Source organism: Oncorhynchus kisutch, linkage group LG13, assembly GCF_002021735.2.
Source record: "Oncorhynchus kisutch isolate 150728-3 linkage group LG13, Okis_V2, whole genome shotgun sequence".
Classification (NCBI taxonomy): Eukaryota; Metazoa; Chordata; class Actinopteri; order Salmoniformes; family Salmonidae; genus Oncorhynchus; species Oncorhynchus kisutch.
Window position 1 is genome coordinate 56,097,503 of NC_034186.2, and position 20,704 is coordinate 56,118,206.

The 20,704-nt window shown below is 42.2% G+C and overlaps 1 protein-coding gene across 1 annotated transcript; it reads right to left on the bottom strand.

The window, feature by feature from the left end:
- Nucleotides 1-16,607: 16,607 nt before the first annotated feature.
- On the bottom strand, nt 16,608-20,466 carry LOC109902143 (POU domain, class 3, transcription factor 1). The gene has a single exon (XM_020498253.2). The coding sequence runs from the start codon at nt 20,293-20,295 to the stop codon at nt 19,165-19,167; it is 1,131 nt and encodes a 376-aa protein (XP_020353842.1). The 5' UTR covers nt 20,296-20,466; the 3' UTR covers nt 16,608-19,164.
- Nucleotides 20,467-20,704: the final 238 nt, after the last annotated feature.

The following is a 20,704-nucleotide window of genomic DNA, read 5'->3' on the forward strand; positions in this document are numbered from 1 at the left end:
TGACACCTTAGCCAAATACATTTAAACTCAGTTTTTCACAATTCCTGACATTTAATCCGAGTAAAAATTCCTTGTTTTAGGTCAATTAGGATCACCACTTTATTTTAAGAATGTGAAATGTCAGAATAATAGTAGAGAGAATGATTTATTTCAGCTTTTATTTTTTTCACATTCCCAGTGGGTCAGAAGTTTACATACACTCAATTAGTATTTGGTAGCATAGCCTTTAAATTGTTTAACTTAGGTCAAAAGTTTTGGGTAGCCTTCCACAAGCTTCCCACAATAAGTTTGGTGAATTTCAGCCCATTCCTCATGACAGAGCTGGTGCAACTGAGTGAGGTTTGTAGACCTTGCTCGCACACGCTTTTTCAGTTCTGCCCACAAATTTTATATAGGATTGAGGTGAGGGTTTTGTGATGGCCACTCCAATACCTTGACTTTGCTGTCCTTAAGCCATTTTGCCACAACTTTATGAAGTATGCTTGGGGTCATTGTCCATTTGGAAGACCCATTTGCGACCAAGCTTTAACTTCCTGACTGATGTCTTGAGATTTTGCTTCAATATATCTACATAATTTTCCTCCCTCATGCTGCCATCTATTTTGTGATGTACACCAGTCTCTCCTGCAGCAAAGCACCCCTACAACGTGATGCTGCCACCCCCGTGCTTCACGGTTGGGATGGTGTTCTTCGGCTTGCAAGCCTCCCCCTTTTTCCTCCAAACATAATGATGGTCATTATGGCCAAACAGCTCTATTTTTGTTTCATCAGACCAGAGGGCATTTCTCCAAAAAGTACGATCTTTGTCCCCATGTCCAGTTGCAAACCGTAGTCTGGCTATTTTATGGCGGTTTTGGAGCAGTGGCTTCTTCCTTGCTGAGCGGCCTTTCAGGTTATGTCGATATACGACTTGTTATACGGAGGATATAGATACTTTTGTACCTGTTTCCTCCAGCATCTTCACAAGGTCCTTTGCTGTTGTTCTGGGATTTATTTGCACTTTTCGAACCAAAGTACGTTCATCTCTAGGAGACAGAACGCGTCTCCTTCCTGAGCGGTATGATGGCTGCGTGGTCTCTTGTTGTTTATACTTGTGTACTATTGTTTGTACAGATGAATGTGGTACCTTATGTCTTGAGATTTTGCTTCAATATATCTACATAATTTTCCTCCCTCATGCTGCCATCTATTTTGTGATGTACACCAGTCTCTCCTGCAGCAAAGCACCCCTACAACGTGATGCTGCCACCCCCGTGCTTCACGGTTGGGATGGTGTTCTTCGGCTTGCAAGCCTCCCCCTTTTTCCTCCAAACATAATGATGGTCATTATGGCCAAACAGCTCTATTTTTGTTTCATCAGACCAGAGGGCATTTCTCCAAAAAGTACGATCTTTGTCCCCATGTCCAGTTGCAAACCGTAGTCTGGCTATTTTATGGCGGTTTTGGAGCAGTGGCTTCTTCCTTGCTGAGCGGCCTTTCAGGTTATGTCGATATACGACTTGTTATACGGAGGATATAGATACTTTTGTACCTGTTTCCTCCAGCATCTTCACAAGGTCCTTTGCTGTTGTTCTGGGATTTATTTGCACTTTTCGAACCAAAGTACGTTCATCTCTAGGAGACAGAACGCGTCTCCTTCCTGAGCGGTATGATGGCTGCGTGGTCTCTTGTTGTTTATACTTGTGTACTATTGTTTGTACAGATGAATGTGGTACCTTCAGGCGTTTGGAAATTGCTCCCAATGATGAACCAGACTTGTGGAGGTCTACAATTTTCTTCTGAGGTCTTGGCTGATTTATTTTGATTTCCCCATGTCAAGCACATAGGCACTGAGTTTGAAGGTAGGCCTTGAAATACATCCACAGGTACACCTCCAATTGACTCAAATTATGTCAATTATCCTATCAGAAGCTTATATATCAATGACATCATTTTCTGTAATTTTTCAAGCTGTTTAAAGGCACGGTCAACGTAGTGTGAGTAAACTTCTGACCCACTGGAATTGTGTTACAGTGAATTATAAGTGAAATAATCTGTCTGTAAACAATTGTTGGAAAAATTACATGTGTCATGCACAAGTGGTTGTGCCATGCACTTGTGTCATGCATGAGTGGTTGAAAAATTTGTTTTAATGACTCCAACCTAAGTGTATGTAATCTTCCGACTTGTATATACATATTTTATATATAGTTTTGTGCATACCCCAAAAAATGGGTAAAAAATGTGTAATTTTTTTTTTTATATATATTTACATTATATATATATATATATATATATATATATATATATATACATACACATGTTTTATTTTACACACACATATATATATATATATATATATATATATATATATATATATATATATATACACACACACATTTTTTTTGACCCATTTTTAACCCATTTTTTGGGGTATGCACAAAACTATCTCCATACTTCCATTCATTTTTAAACTGGTGCCGGTTACCTTCAGACAAGTCCTGTGACACTTGTGGGGTCACATTAGTTTTTAGCCCAAACGGTTCAGGCGTTTTTGTGCGAAGAACGATTTTCTGGATGTCACATGGTCTGACAAACACAGCTGTAGCTCGGCCACCTTCCACCGCAGACGCGGAAGACTGCCATAGGCGGACGCAGAGGATTGAGATGAATGCCCATGCAAAACAGATATCTCTAAATGAATCTGATGGATTTTGATGGGGATTTTTTTTATCAAGTTACTTAAACTGACCCACCGCTGTGTAAATAGACTCGTCTAGGGGGATATTATATACCGAATGTCCGGGTTATGAACTTTAAAGATGCTCTGTAGCTTTTGTTATTACCTTCAGACCCTTCATTCAGATTGATGTATTATCATTTTGTCTGTAAATTCTATGTATTTAGCTTATAATGCATGATTCCTCCTATAGAACCTCTGAAGGGCCTTTGGCACACATATGCATGCCCACACATAGCATGTGTAACAACAAGATGTTCTTTTTCATGTTGTCGCGGCTGCCTATATATTTGACAAATCTGAATTGCTATGTTCATGAACATCCTTGATGGGGTCGGCCCTGAGCAATTGTGCACAAATAGTGCACAAGACCCGGATTACCTTCTTATTGGTTACCGCCGTATCTCTTCCAAGAAGCCCCTCTTTCATTCCTTTGTTTCTTCTCTTCTTTTCCACAGCAAACCTTGTGATTAAAGTCACTCCTTCATGGCCGTGGAAAAAAAAGGCACGCTTGAAGGTGAAGTAAGGGGGCAGCCTTTAATGTCCGACTCAAGCGGCACTTAGGGGAGAAAAGCCTTATAGGCAAACGATTAATTTTGCAACCTTGTACATCGGTCTTAATGGCCTCCTCCTCAGCACGTGGGAATAGAGAGGGGGGCAAAGGGTCAGGGAGCGAATTCAGGGTAGCGAACGCAAACATTCTCTACTATTGCTCTTTAGTAAGACTAGACACTGAGTGTTCAAAACATGAATAACACCGGCTCTTTCCATAACATGACCAGGTGAATCCAGCTGAAAGCTTTAATCTCTTGTTGATGTCACTTCTTAAAACCACTTCAATCAGTGTAGATGAAGGGGAGGAGACAGTTTCAAGAAGGATTTTTAAGCCTTGAGGCAATTGAGACAGATTGTGTACGTGAATCATTTAGAGGGTGAACAGGCAAGACAAAAATATTTAAGTGCTTTTGAATGGGGTATGGTGTCCCATGTGTATCAACAATTGTCCACCACCCAAAGAACATCCAGCCAACTTGACACAACTGTGGGAAGCATTGGAGTCAACATGGGCCAGCATCCCTGTGGAGCGCTTTCGACACCGTGTAGAGTCCGTGCCCCGACGAATTGAGACGGCTCTGAGTGCAAAATGGGGGGGGGGGGGGGGGGGGGCAACTCAATTTTAGGAAGGTGTTCTTAATGTTTTGTACACTCAGTGTATATCAATGGGACATATTCCTTATTCTTACAGATACAGTTGTAGCTATATGGCGTACTGCTACACTGCCCTGCAAATGCAAAGAGCAGTAACTTCGTCAAATACTGAACTGCAAAATCTGATTTCAAAGTCTGTTTCTGTCCAGACAGAGAGCAATATTTGGTACTTCATGATTTATTCTGATTATCTGGCTTGTTCTTGTGTCAGGAAACTAAATACCACATTAATCAGATATTACACCTGGACCTTACAACAGATCAAATATTTTTGACCGAATTTGCAGTTATTGCAGTTTGCCTTTGTAGGGCAGGACAGTACTACTACTATTCTCCAAACATCTAGCTGAATTAGTCAAAATGGTGGCTTTGAATACTTCAAACATTCCTCTAGTTGTGAATCTCTTCTTGTATCGACAGTATAGCCTGCAAGCCATAGGGAGGTTGGTAATAGCCGTGACCTCTCCTCTCAATTGTTTATCACACTGAAAGACAGCTCAGTGGTTGAAAGGGACCCCTCACAGTCATGAAGCCAGGATACCGTCTTCTGTTCTTCTTCAAAACCCAGAGAAGATCAAAAGAGAGATGGGAGGTAGGGGAGGGGAGGAACTTTTTAAACCTGCATTTATACCCCTCTCTCTATAGATCTATACCTTGGGAGTCTGCATGAAGGAGGAACCATAGAGCCACAGGCCAGCGGAGGCTGGTGACTTGACAAACTGAGGAGGATGGGAGACCCATAGTATAGGCATGGACCGCACGGAGACAGCAAAGTGTGTTCCAAAAATCGTCAAAGGCAAATCATTTTAACCTAAAACATTAATGACAACATTTATAGTACAATATTATGGGGAATGGGAGGGCTACTTACACAGTGTTGGGAAGCGATCACAGCAGTGATTGACTGAGGGTACGAGGCACGAGTTGAGGCTTGGCTTCAGTGGAGGACAGTGGTTGAGGTGTTCACAGGCTCAACTCTTCCACTGAGGGCAGGACAGGATTTGACTGGGAAGACAAACAACAACAACACAACACAGTTAGAAAAAAGAGCTAAGAATGAGTTAGTCCAAGCAAGGATTTAAATCACATTGATGAGTAATAATGTGATTGTGTTTGTGTATGTGATTGACTCTACATACATTAATGAGAGGAACATTGACAGGGCCACAGTGCTTGGAGAGGAAACATTCAATACCCTAGTGGATGAAAGTGCACATGAGATGTGGCTTCAGTTCATGTCAGGAGAGAGTTGACACTGGTAACTGGTAACTGGTGAGTGGAGCGGTCATCTCCTCTTAATCAGGGAACAGGAGGGGACTTAGATGTAAATACAAATAGCAGAGACATTTTATTACAGCAGCGTCATCATAGGTTTCGGCAAGACGTTTCTCCATGAAGTTAAACTCACACTCGCATCTTGCCCACTTGACACATCAAAGCATCCCAATAAACTTTCCTGAATAAAGCCCTGATCATTCACATACCTGACAACTGCAAGCGACAGCTGATTTCAGCTGATTTCTATGATTTCACCCATTTGCCATGCAAAAAATGCACTGGATGATAAGATGGAAGCTTATGGATGACTCGGTGGAAGCTATCAAATCATTCTGAATTGATTTCGACATCCCAGAGACGGCAGTAGAAAATTCCATATGTTCAACAAGTAAAGCATTGTAACACGCAATTACCTCTGAAAACTCCTTGTAGTTGCGTCTATTAGCAGAACGTTCCCTATCATCGTGCCCCCTAAAAGACAACTCCTACATGTCCAAAAATGCAGTTGCGTCGATAAGCCACTTGAGAACATCCCTGTTTCTTCTTAACTTCTCTTTGTGTTGCGCAGTTTGAATTAACAGACCTTTGTCCAACACATGATCGATGCAGCTTTTTCCCATTAACTTCAAACTGATGTGGGCAATTCAACTCTTAAGGATTAGCCCCGTTTTTCAATTTTCGGCTAAAATGACATACCCAAATCTAACTCCCTGTACCTCATGCCCTGAAGCACAGATATGGATATTCTTGGTACCATTTGAAAGGAAACACTTTGAAGGTCATGGAAATGTGAAAGGAATGTAGTTGAATATAACACAATAGATCTGGTAAAAGATCATACGAAGAAAAACCAACCGTTCTTTTGTATGTTTTTGTACCACCATCTTTGAAATGCAAGAGAAAGGCCATAATGTATTAGTCCAGGCCAGGTGCAATTTAGATTTTGGCCACTAGATGGCATCAGTGTATGTGCAAAGTTTTTTTTACTGATACAATGAACCATTGCATTTCTGTTTAAAATGTTGTATCAAGACTGCCCAAATGTGCCTAATTTGTTTATTAAAGGGGTCATCAACAAAAAATCCACTATTGTCGTTAGCGTTAACTAGCCATTCTGGCAGATAAAACAGCACTCTGCTAGCTAGCTATAAATACATATAATAAATTGACACAAAAATAAAGTTCTAAAACCAAGAAAACAATATACAGTACATTTGGAAAGTAGTCAGAACCCTTGGCTTTTTCCACGTTTTGTTACATTACAGCCGAATTCTAAAATAGATTAAATGCTTTTTTGCCTCATTAAACTACACACAATACTCCATAATGACAAAGCAAAAACTGGTTTTTATACATTTTTGCAAATGTATAAAAAAATGAAATATTACATTTACATAGGTATTCAGACCCTTTACTCAGTATTTTGTTGAAGCACCTTTGGCAGCTTCTTTGGCAGCTTCTTGGGTATGACGCTACAAGCTTGGCACACCTGTATTTGGGGAGTTTCTCCCATTCTTCTCCAAATCAAATCAAATCAAATTTATTTACATATCCCTTCGTACATCAGCTGATATCTCAAAGTGCTGTACAGAAACCCAGCCTAAAACCCCAAACAGCAAGCAATGCAGGTGTAGAAGCACGGTGGCTAGGAAAAACTCCCTAGAAAGGCCAAAACCTAGGAAGAAACCTAGAGAGGAACCAGGCTATGTGGGGTGGCCAGTCCTCTTCTGGCTGTGCCGGGTGGAGATTATAACAGAACATGACCAAGATGTTCACATGTTCATAAATGACCAGCATGGTCCAATAATAATAAGGCAGAACAGTTGAAACTGGAGCAGCAGCACGGCCAGGTGGACTGGGGACAGCAAGGAGTCATCATGTCAGGTAGTCCTGGGGCATGGTCCTAGGGCTCAGGTCCTCCGAGAGAGAGAAAGAAAGAGAGAAAGAGAGAATTAGAGAGAGCACATGTGGGGTGGCCAGTCCTCTTCTGGCTGTGCCGGGTGGAGATTAAAACAGAACATGGCCAAGATGTTCAAATGTTCATAAATTACCAGCATGGTCGAATAATAATAAGGCAGAACAGTTGAAACTGGAGCAGCAGCACGGCCAGGTGGACTGGGGACAGCAAGGAGTCATCACGTCAGGTAGTCCTGGGGCATGGTCCTAGGGCTCAGGTCCTCAGAGAGAGAGAAAGAAAGAGAGAAAGAGAGAATTAGAGAAAGCACACTTAAATTCACATAGGACACCGAATAGGACAGGAGAAGTACTCCAGATATAACAAACTGACCCTAGCCCCCCGACACATAAACTACTGCAGCATAAATACTGGAGGCTGAGACAGGAGGGGTCAGGAGACACTGTGGCCCCATCCGAGGACACCCCCGGACAGGGCCAAACAGGAAGGATATAACCCCACCCACTTTGCCAAAGCACAGCCCCCACACCACTAGAGGGATATCTTCAACCACCAACTTACCATCCTGAGACAAGGCTGAGTATAGCCCACAAAGATCTCCATAGATACTTCAATCTTTGTCAGGTTAAATGGGGAGCGTTGCTGCACAGCTATTTTTTTTAGATCTCCAGAAATGTTAGAAATTAAATTGTGTTCAAGTCCATGCTCTGGCTGGGCCACTCAAGGACATTCAGAGGCTTGTCCCGAAGCCACTCCTGTGTTATCTTGGCTGTGTGCTTAGGGTCATTGTCCTGTTGGAAGGTGAACCTTTGCCACAGTCTGAGGTCATGAGTGCTCTGGAGCAGGTTTTCATCAAGGATCTCTCTGTACTTTGCTCTGTTCATCTTTCCCTCGATCCTGACTAGTTTCCCGACAAGTCCTTGCCGCTAAAAACATCCTCACATCATGATGCTGCCACCACCATGCTTCACCATAGGGATGGTGCCAGGTTTCGTCCAGACGTGACTCTCGGCATTTAGGCCAAAGAGTTCAATCTTGGTTTCATCAGACCAGAGAATATTGTTTCTCACGGTCTGAGAGTCCTTTAGGTGCCTTTTGGCAAACTCCAAGCGGGCTGTCAGGTGCCTTTTTTTGAGGAGTGTCTTCCGTCTGGCACTCTACTATAAAGGCCTGATTGGTGGAGTGCTGCAGAGATGGTTGACCTTCTGGAAGGTTCTCACATTTCCACAGAGGAACTCTCAGTTACCTCCCTGACCAAGGCCCTTCTCCCCTGATTGCTCAGTTTTGCTGGGCGGCCATTGTGCAAAAGCTTTGATTAGTTGGAGGATGTCCTCCGGAAGTTGTCATAATTACCATGTAGGTCTGAGGAAGGTGAGGAGCATGAGTGTCTAGGATTTGAATTGAAGTTAATGTAGCCAGAGTAGGATGGAAAATAACTGTCCTCCGGCTACATCATTGTGCTATGCCAGAGGGTGCTGTTGAGACCACTGTAGAATTTAATTGCAAAACAATGTATATTAATCAGGTATTTGGTGAAGTGAATATTTAGCATAGTTTTATATAACAAAATATTATTTGACATTTTCCTGAAATTTAGGATGGTCCTCCCCTTCCTCCTCTGAGGAGCCTCCACTGCTACAGGCCCAACATCATAAATAACACAGCACTTTTCCTTCCTTACTCTTTCTTCCGATTCACCACTGGGTCTGTGGAGCGTTTCATATGGTAACTAGGGTTTCACTGTGTAGCCACATTGTTGCCCATCTTTCAAGTCGCTCAGAGGAGAAGAAACCATGAGGTGCGAGAAAAATCGTTTCTTTTAATGAAAAAATGCATTATTCCATCTTTCTGCATCCAACCCCCCCCCCCCATCTTTAGATCTCAAAGTGAGAGTGCAGCATTTATTACATAAATGGCGAGAAAGGGGGAAGAGAAGTGTTGGAGGATAAGAGAGAGGGGAACCCGCTAGAACTCTCACCTGCCTGGGCTAGAGGATAGGGTTATATGGAGCTCTTTACCCACTTGTCTCTCTTCCACTCAATCTCTTAACTGTGACAAAAAAAATAAGCCATATTACAACCTACATGTTGTGATAATTTCATTGTTTGCTCTTTAACCTGTTAATTCATATGCCTTTGCGATCGTGATATATGGGCCTACAAAGGCCTAGACAATAAGAAGACACAGGGGCAGAATAAATTCAACTACATCTTTGTTTTATAAGAAAACCAGAGAGCAACCTCTGTCCAGTGAAGTCCGCAAAGCATATTGCATGTAACAAACAGTTACATGACCTACAGCATGGTAAAGAAAGGCAATGTTTCCCACATTTTCGGATCACTAAACAACTTTTGATTTAGAACCACAGAGAGTTACCGCAAGTAAAAAAGAAAACAGGAGGTGCCCCCACTATTCCAGCACCATTTCAACTTCAACATTTCAACATCATCAAATCACCTCTGCTTAGACTAGTACAGTGACAACTAAAAGATAGCAAAAACAATTTAAGCTAAATTGATGTGGCTGTCCATGGTTCTGATTTCTCTGTGTGTGTGTGTGTGTGTGTTCGTGCAAGCAGAAACACATGCTAACTCACCCTCCTCCTCGAGAAAGGCCAATGCCATCCTCCTCTCTTTCATGTTGACGAAAATGGTATGTCACTCTGTCATACAGTACACACTTTTATTTTTAGTTGTCCTTGGCTTCCTGGCTAAAATGCTTGCTCACTAGCCTAACTTCCATTCATGGGCTACATTACTTAATTAACATTAGCTTTCTACATCTAGCTATATATTGAACTTCCATCCTCTCAGGCCAGGGGCACAACAATCTATGAATTAATGGTTGGATAGAAATCGCCGTTATAATCATTGGCCAGTACAGAGAATTTAGTAGAACCACAAGTCCAAATCCCTATTTCCATCCATGGCTAATTTAGGAAAGGGACAATTTTAGCTAGATAGCCACCGGAGGAAAACAACACAACGAGATGCAACAATTTACATTTTTCTGGCAATGACGTATGCTCTCAATAGGATTTGCTAGGAGTGATGCCAAAATCCCTTGACACTTTTCTTGGGTGCGCCAGAACCATTCAATGTTGAGCTCGTTCAGTTTAACAACGGTGAATGACCAATTTTTTATACTTTTTTTATCAAGGGAGGCCAAATCCTCATTGGCTTCCCTTGCCTTTAATGCTACGGGCGGCAACAATGTCATACTCGTTTGGACCAGACAGCAGATAGATGGCTTACACGTAGAGAGACAGAGGGGAGCTGAGAGACACGTAGAGAGACAGAGGGGCGCTGAGAGACACGTAGAGAGACAGAGGGGCGCTGAGAGACATGTAGAGAGACAGAGGGGCGCTGAGAGACACGTAGAGAGACAGAGGGGTGCTGAGAGACACGTAGAGAGACAGAGGGGCGCTGAGAGACACGTAGAGAGACAGAGGGGCGCTGAGAGACACGTAGAGAGACAGAGGGGTGCTGAGAGACACGTAGAGAGACAGAGGGGCGCTGAGAGACACGTAGAGAGACAGAGGGGCGCTGAGAGACACGTAGAGAGACAGAGGGGCGCTGAGAGACACGTAGAGAGACAGAGGGGAGCTGAGAGACACGTAGAGAGACAGAGGGGCGCTGAGAGACACGTAGAGAGACAGAGGGGCGCTGAGAGACACGTAGAGAGACAGAGGGGTGCTGAGAGACACGTAGAGAGACAGAGGGGTGCTGAGAGACACATAGAGAGACAGAGGGGCGCTGAGAGACACGTAGAGAGACAGAGGGGCGCTGAGAGACACGTAGAGAGACAGAGGGGTACTGAGAGACACGTAGAGAGACAGAGGGGCGCTGAGAGACACGTAGAGAGACAGAGGGGTGCTGTTTCGCTCGCTCGGATGCGTTCTCCTGTGAGATACATTTGGCTTCTTGCGAATTGAAGGAAAATTATTAAACACATAAATAATTATTTTTTATTTTTAATACATTTTTTTGTAAATGTTTAGGGAAGCCTGGCTTACCTTGGCGTCCATGAATACACGTCACTGTCTGTTACTGTAGTTCAGAGTGAACAATATCGAATTTACTAAAGTGACTGTCTTCCTGAATGATCAATTTAGCTAACTTAGTGCACCAAATAGTCTGTACAATGGACACTTGAGCACCCCATAGTACTGCTGTCCCCAACCGAACTGTGCTGGCTCTGATATTTTCTTTTCACATTGTCCTTTCCGGGCATGATTCCAGATATAGTGTATGCGTAACCAGGTCAAATCAGCTCGGCTCGGTTCAGCTCAGCTCAGTAATGTGAAAAACACTTTACTGTACCAAGCAATACCATACAATGAATACCTGAGGGCCTTGTAGTAGTATCAACCTAGTATTGGGGTTCTTAGCCTTCTCGGGAGCATAGGTCTTCAGCATCCTCTTAGCTACTATATCTCCTCCGCAGCGAGTTGGGAGAGAATCGCACTGAAGAGCATAATTCAAGCCCATTATTTCCATAATTGCCGGCATTGTTGTGCTTGTTTGTAATGTTGTTAATAACAGGCGACGCCATATAATACGCTTAATGTTATTTATCTGTTGGCAGATAGATGCGACTAATCCTCATTCATTTGCTGCGGATCAATGCAAATCCTCTAGTGCGAGCAAAATCCCCCCCTGAGCTGCTGGTTTCTCATGTATTTTTCCACCATTAACCAGCTTTAATCCCTGCTAATCATCGCTAATCCACATCTCCTGTGTTTGATGATACCTCCCTGATGAAGGAGCTAGGCAGACAGGCAGACAGGCAGACAGACAGACAGACAGACAGACAGACAGACAGACAGACAGACAGACAGACAGACAGACAGACAGACAGACAGACAGGCAGGCAGACAGGCAAGCAGACAGGCAAGCAGGCATCTGTGTGCTGTGTTCAAACGCCCAGTGCTGGCTCCAGCACCACTCTCGAAATGGTGCTTGGCACCAGCCAGTCTGTACTGTATGTTATGGGAAGCAGATAACAGGGAGAGAATGGGCTTGGTCCTAGATATATTTGTGCTGTCTTTTTTCTGGGACCAGGCTAGGAGAGATAGGTAACTTCTGACTTTACTAAATGAGCCAAAATTGTGGTGATTATTGTATGACCCAAACAGATAACTACTCTTTCTACTAGCCCCGATGGCATTCAACTAAACCAAAGGTCCAAAATCTTTGCAATATGAAATGTTATGAAATTATGAAATGTTACTCGCCTGGTGGGCTAGTTTGACACATCTACTAGCCCAGTCCGAAAAGTACCAGGCACATGAAACTTTCAACTAGAAGGTCATCAGATGTTTTCACACCTTTTTAAAGTAGTCTAATGTCAAGATGAAGCCATGTGCCACGACATCTGAAAATATCAGACAAACTGTCATATATGAGTGAAATGTTTCTTGCATTTCCTTCCACTGGACACACCACCATCATTGACCAAGTTTTTTTTGTTTTACGTTGTTACGTAAGGTTAGGGTTCTTCCCAAATGGCACCCTATTCCCTATATAGTGTATTGATTAGCATAGGGCTGTGGTCAAAAGTAGTGCATGATATAGGGAATAGGGTGCCATTTGGTACGCATAAGTCCTTAGTGCCGGTGATGTCCATTCTGTGCCATGCCACACAGCAGAGCTAAATAGCAAATGGGGAACTAGTGAAAGGCAATTAGTCATATTATGTCATTGCTGACCTTCCTACTGCATCAGCTCTGGGCTGGTTTAAATTCCACTTCCTGGGTCCATGCAACTACACTTCAATACGGGCCTATATGGCATTACTGATGGTGCATCTCGTTTAGTTCAGGTCCAGCATGTTCAGCATGCACTTTGGCCACATGGACAGATGACGATGTTCCAAAGGTCGTACTGTGTTTGTTGTATGCATAATGCACTTTCTCTGTTTGCATCAGTTGAAGCCGGCTTATTGGATGACGACTGATGGTGGAGTTCGATCATCATTCAGGCTGTGCTTTATGATTTTTGTGGGGATTTTGAAAGTCATATTCCATTACAAAAGTATGATCAGTATGACATGATTTAGGTCCAAAAGTGGCACCATTTTAAGTTCCCCACCAGATAATGAGTGATGGTGGCGAGAGAGATCTCTAAGGACATAGGGAAGACTGTGAGACCAGTAATACATCATAACCATTATTCTGCAGTTAAACTATTTGTACAGGTCTGAAACTAATAACTCACAAATCCCAGGTGTATAGTGTGGATCCAATGTGGATATGTGATTTAAACAGGTCGTTTAGTTGGGTTTTGAGCATATACAGTGTCCCAAATGGCACCCCATTCCTTACATAGTACACTACATTTCACCAGAGCTGGTCAAAAAGAGTGCACTATATAGGGAATAGGATGCCATTTGGGATGTACATACAATCTGCTGTTACAGAACCACTTCACGAGATGTTTAGGACCTATCAGTCACATGCTGATTATATATGTCATTAATTTTGTTGTGTACCTTGTACACTATATATACAAACGTATGTGGACACCCCTTAAATGAGTGGAATTTGATATTTCAGCCACACCCATTGCTGCCAGGTGTGTACAATTGAGCACACAGCCATGCAATCTCCATAGACATACATTGGCAGTAGAATGGCCTTTCAACGAGGCGCCGTCATAGGACGGCACCTTTCCAGCAAGTCAGTTTGTTAAATTTCTGCCCATGCGAGAGCTGCCACAGTCAATTGTAAGTGCTGTTATTGTGAAGTGGCCACACAAGCTCACAGAACGGGACCACAGAGTGGTAAAGTGCGTAGCAAGTAAAAATCGTCTATCCTCAGTTGCAACACTTACTACCAAGCTCCAAACTGCCTATGAAGGAACGTCAGCACAAGAACTGTTCGCCAGGAGCTTCATGAAATGGGTTTCCATGGCTGAGCAGCTGCACACAAGCCTAAGATCACCATGCGCAATGCCAAGCGTCTGCTAGAGTGGTGTAAAGCTCGCCACCATTGGACACTGGAGCAGTGGAAACGCATTCTCTGGAGTGATGAATCACGCTTCACCGACGGATGAATCTGTGTTTGGCGGATGTCAGGAGAATGCTACCTGCCACAATGCATAGTTACAAATGTAAAGTTTGGTGGAGGGGGAATAATGGTCTGGGGCGATTTTTCATGGCTCGTGCTAAGCCCCTTAGTTCCAGTGAAGGGAAATCTTAATTCTACAGCATACAATGACATTCTAGATGATTCTGTGCTTCCAACTTTGTGTCAACAGTTTGGGGAAGGCCCTTTCCTGTTTCATCATGACAATTCTCCTGTGCACAAAGCGAGGTCCATGCAGAAATGGTTTGTCGAGATCGGTGAGGAAGAGCTTGACTTGCCTGCACAAAGCCCTCACCTCAAACCCATCGAACACCTTTGGAATTAATTGGAATGCCGACTGCGAGCCAGGCCTTAATAGCCCAACATCAGTGCCCTGACCTCACTAATGCTCTTTTGGCTGAATGGAAGCAAGTCTCTGCAGCAATGTTCCAACATGTAGTGGAAAGCCATAACTCCATATTAATGCCCATGAGTTTGGAATGAGATGTTCGACGAGCAGGTGCCATGACTTTTGGTCATGTAGTGCATATACCCTGCCAAATATAATGCAGATCACAGGAGGTTGGTGGCACCTTAATTGGGGAGGACTGGCTCGTGGTAATGGCTGGAGCAGAATCAGTGGAACAGTATTAAATACATCAAACACATGGTTTCTATGTGTTTGATGCCATTCCATTCGCTCTGTTCCATCCATTATTATGAGCCATAGTCCCCTCAGCAGCCTCAACTGATGCAGATTTAATGTTGTGTATTATTCTTCCAATACAATTTAAACAAATTGCTCAGTGACTCGCTTGAGCTCTTACAGTTGTAGGAACACATTTGTACCGTTTGGGGGCGCTTGAGACTCGTCTCTTCAAAATGCTTCAATATCATCAAGCCTAATTTGGGCTCATTTACAACAGTTTAAGCTGACACTTCTCAAGAACTATAGTAGCTTAAATTTATTCGTATGTAAAGCTACGTTATAGGGAATTTCGATTAGAATAGTTTTAATCAGGTAAATTCGCTTCAACCCAAGATAATAGGCAATGTTTGAAAGGCCTATGTGCGCGTCAAAACGATCAGATTTGTATTAATCTCCAACATACTATTTATTATTGGATGATAGAATCCGAGCGCTTTTATGACTTTAGAAGTTGCGCCTAAAGACCATTAGCTACATTTGGATGACTGAATTTCGTGGAAATGTCAATATGCGTATTCTCTTTGCATTATAATATGGTATCAAAGAGTGGGATGGATACAAAAGGGGATGACGTGTATAAAAAGGAAATTATACAGGCCCACCAACAGAGAGAGAGTGAATCTTATGTTCTCAGGTTTCTATGTGAAGGCCAACTTTCAACGTCTCTAAACATCGCTTCAAGAATTCCTATCCGACAAAAAGTTTGTCTTCACTCAAGTTGATATCGATTGGTAACTTATGGGCTACTCAAAACAATTGTTCATACTTTTGTTAGGCTTTATTCAAACAACTCAGGTAAATTATCCTTCTCGGTTTTATTGAAGGCTTTAATAAAATATTTCAATCCATAGCACTTGTTTATGAGATGCATGATTAAAAATAGGCCTATCGCTGGGTAGGATTAGGCTAAAGTAAAACAGCCTTCATGTAAATGTAGAGTAAATCACAGAAGATGTAAATCGGCATTTCTTATTGTGCTAATGTCAAACATGGACACCAGAGATGTACAGTATCTTGATTAAGTTCTAGAGCTATAACTGAACATATTAGTCTAAACATCATAACAATACTTCGCGCTAAATTCATATAGTTTGATGTTAAACGTTTCCTTGAACTTTTGGCTAACTCTAAAATATTGGATCAGTTTTACTGTTATTAAAGTAAATTCCCGTTGACTTCTTTGTAATTTGCGGCTTTGAAACTGGTGAGATGCAATGAAATTGGCCAATGAGTTGCAATATTAGGCCTACATTTACTGAATCAGAACGGCTTGTCTTCTAACTTTTTCCCCGTAGCCTAATGTCCACCGACATCTGGTTTTCTTCCCAAAAAGCAAAGTTGCGTCATCTTTCTTTGTTTAATATGAATATCAAAACATAATACAAACTAATTGTGTCCTGATAATTACTGATAATTATTCTTACATGGCTATCGGTAGGCCTGCGTTAGCTGTAGCCTGGAGCACCACATAGCCTACAGTGCGTTTTTGTGTGATCCAAATGGTAGCTAGCCTATTTCTTTGCATTTTGATCTAATTCGACATAGCCTATTACAGCCCATTTGATAACACCAGCGTGATGTTTAAAAATAAAAACATATTTGTATTATAGCCTACGCTTATTCTGAACACTTGGAGAGGGGTGTGTGGTCTTGGATAATAATATGAATATTCCAATGACTCATAATTTGGTCATTACTAGCATGATTATAGACACTCAGAAATCCCTCGCAGGCACTTTATTTGTTCTCAAAGCAGAAGTTTAAGATACAAGACACTGTGTGTATTTATTTTAGGACACTTTTTTTTTTTTTTACATCTACCTCAATACTGTAGGCTATTATTTTTTAAATAAGATTACAATTGGCATGTTGGTGCGCACCAAGGGCAAGTCTGATACATTGCGGCTTATGTAGCATACTATTATTTACCTGGCAGTGTATTGTTAATACCATATAACAGTATTAACTAATAATAATAATAATATTAATTGTAATTGGTACATCAGTCAATAAAAAGACACTATTTTCGTAATAATATTGCACAATTTAATACTGCGATTACACAAAGATGTGAACAACGTCAGGGATGTTGTGGACTTGATGCGGATATGAATGCCTGAGGTAAACATACTGTTGTGTCTATTCCCTTTAAAACAGCACATGTACACAGCCTCTGATTTAAATGAATCCCAATTACATAACGGAATACTGGTTTAAACTGAACACATGTTGAGGTCAACACTTTCTGACGGCTTAAATCAGAGTGGTTAAGCACAACACACTATCTTAGTGCGTTGGATTTTTGTTTACCACATACATTTGTATCTTTTTTTTCTTCTCATCTGGTGGTTTCACAATGGTTAGCAACAAAGGAAAACGGTTTGGTTTCTTAATGAAGACAAAATACCTTTTCTTGTATATACGCTTTATGTAAGTAATAAAATATTACTATAACATAAATAGGAGAAATGTGACTTTGCAGTCTACATTTAGCAATCAACATACAACCAATGTAGTAAACAAAACATATTGAATTCCACTGCAACATAACCATTAACAGAGCCAAACAAAAAGCTCCAAACACATTTAGGAAATAAATATATATATAAATGGTCAGATTCATAAATGAAATCATATTAAAATATCTTCTTGGAATTAGTAAGTGTACAAAACTGCCCGAAAAACAAAACAAACAAAAAAATATCTCAGAACAAATACATGTTTACATATTCGACATATTTACACATTGGAAATAATCCTGGCAACATTTTATTTCAAATCTTTTTTTGAAGAAAGTTGTTTTTTCCCCGCTGTATCGAATAGCACTGTCTGCAGTATGCAATTGGGCTACTGTCCATCAGAATGTACCAGACCCTTGAGAAATGACACGCAACGCACGAGTAGGCTAATTAATCCGTTTTCCTTTCTTCTCCATATCAGAAAAATATCTAAAAACCGGTCTCTTCATCACTTTTCAATAGAGAATTTTCAGAATTTCTCCGTATATAGTGGTTATAATACAATAATAGGAATGGTATAAATGAATGGGGCGTAGCATAGGCTACCTTTCAAATCAATATAGAAGGTACAGAATTCGAGTTCTACTTTTTATTGTGATATAAAGAATGAGAACAGCGTGACACTTCGACCTGGGGCACTGAAGTTACCTGAGAATATCACTTTCATTTCGTATTAGACCAATCTCTTTCCAAAGGTGGTATGGAATAGCTTGGCAGTTAGCAAGTTGCTGACGGCGCCCTGGAGTGATTTTAGGAACCTGTAAACATGAAAATAGTGAGTAAAGGCCTACCTCAAAACAAATTCTGAAAACAAAACTAATATAAAATTGCAATGATAATTTCAACGATATAGTAAGTGCTCCATACAAAAGGAAAATAATAATAAAACCAAATACAAAAAAACGACAAAACACGTGTTTCATAAAGTATTAATCCATATTGCCCTTTTTAGCGTCTGTTGCTATCTGCAAAGCATACATTTTTGAAGGCTGCCAGACGTGAGCTGTCCTGTTGCATTCGTCAATTTTGAAATGCATCTGACATTTAAAAGTGTGGGGATTTTTGTCATCAACGGGTGCCATAATTTCCATAATCTTTTCACAAACTCCTTTGGCCAGGTGACATTGTGTCAACAGTATGAGTAAGGGAGGCGTTTTTGATGAGTTACATTACACTAATACAATGAGAGAAACAATAAAACAGTATACAGAACAGAAGTGACACTGAAGTTCAAATCAAACATCACAATTAATAGAAGAAATATAAAGAATAGGCTAATAATTAGAAATAGTGGTTAATCGGTTTTAAGCCTGAAAGGCAAAATATTCATTGTGTGTGTGTCTCCTTTGTTGATCATTTTCAGGCAACCACCTCGCACTGTGGTGAGCGCCATCAGTTCAAGACACCACTTGGAACATTTAAATCGTTTCCCTTTGAACAGCCACGAAACATCGAATTTACTTCATCTCCTCCATAGAATTTTGGTAAATATAGATATTTGTCTCATTTAAAATGTGAACGAAATCAATTCAGTAATAGTGTATGTTTTTATTTTCAACCATTTTCCATTCTACCTATTTGTTGTTGTAACACAAGTTCCGGTTACTGGGACAAAACTCATCTGTCTATCCAACTTTGCCATGTCTCTGTTCTCTCTCAGTAAAACAAAATGAAATACTGTAAACTCCATAGTCCTTTCCCTTTTTTTTCTTTTTTCCCCCGAAATTGTAGGATTGTTCATGAAAACAGTCACTGCACAGGACTCTGTAATGTGTGGTGAAGAGGGGGGGTCTCCGCTTGAGAATATACGTCCTCCATATTCGGATGAGGGACCCCTATCGGCGTCATTCTTTTCTCTTTTTGTCTTCTGTTGCAAAACCAAACACGGACAACCTCTTTTTCCAATTGAAGAGAGCCGGCTAAACTGGTGATTTCATGGGCGGAGGGCTTGGGACATTTTAAGAAATGATTTTCCAGCGCCCCTTTCACCCCAACTTCAATCGAGGTCCTCTTCTTTCGTTTCCTGCCCTGCGCAGCAATCTTGTCCAAATTGGTGGGGCTGCCAGTGTTTGAGTCTGTCTCCTCCAGCCACTTGTTTAGCAGTGGCTTAAGTTTGCACATGTTCTTGAAGCTGAGCTGCAGTGCCTCGAACCTGCAGATAGTGGTCTGAGAAAAGACGTTTCCGTACAGGGTGCCCAAGGCCAAGCCCACGTCCGCCTGTGTAAAGCCCAGTTTGATCCTTCGCTGTTTGAACTGCTTGGCGAACTGCTCCAGGTCGTCGGAGCTGGGCGCATCCTCGTCTGAATGGTCCTGGTGGTGGCTGAACGCCTGCTGGGGGGACTCCATCTGGTTGTCATGGCTACCTGTATCGTCGTGGAGCGGGTCCCGCATGCTGTGGTGCAGAGAGGCGGGCTGGGGACTTAGCATGGCGTTGAGGTTCGTGTATCCCGGCTGCGAGTAAACTAGCGACTGGTGCCCGTTGGAGGCAGGCGACAGCGGGGACAAGTGGTGCGCCGTGGTCGGCGCCCACGACCCATGGTGGCTACTCTGCGTCTGCTGGTGCACCAGGTGAGATCTATGGTGGAAGCCACTGCTCAGGTCCTCTCGACTCGCCTGAACACTGGCTTTGTTGTGCTCCTGTTGCCCGATATGGGTACCGCTGGTCCAGTCGGTGTTGGAGGTGGGCAGCCACTGGTGGTGCGTCAGGCTCATCGGATGTCCCGTGTTGGTCGCCGCTAGCCCCTGCAAGTACTCGTGGTGCATCATTTTCTGCACCTCTCTGTAGGTCGTCCCCTGGTGCATCCTGTCCGAATCCGGATGCATGAGAGGGTTGGACGGTAAGGAGTTATTCCGCGGAATATACTGAGCTGTTGTAGCCATGGCTCCGACTTCGAAAACTGACGAGTACTTCGGAGTTCTGGACGCTTTAGAGCTAAAAACGCAACAACCTGCTCTGGGAGGTCTCGGAGAAGAGCTAAGACACGCCTCCTCTTCGCTTGTATTGGCTCCTTATGGATTCAAGCCCACAAGAGGCATAGCCTACAATTGCAGAGCGCATTTTACGCACATAACGAATAGGGCTCTGTTTCACATATACTATATAGAAACATCTTAATTCTTTATATTACATTTATGTTTTAGTCTATTGGTAACTTCACGGTATCTGAATATGACCTAGGTTTCTGTTATCTTCTCTCGTGGGCTGCTTGTTTGCATGTCGCAGGCGCACAGAACTCGCAATTGGTCGCCCTTTCTCATTTTTTCATCCATCCTCTCTCTCCAAGCCAGG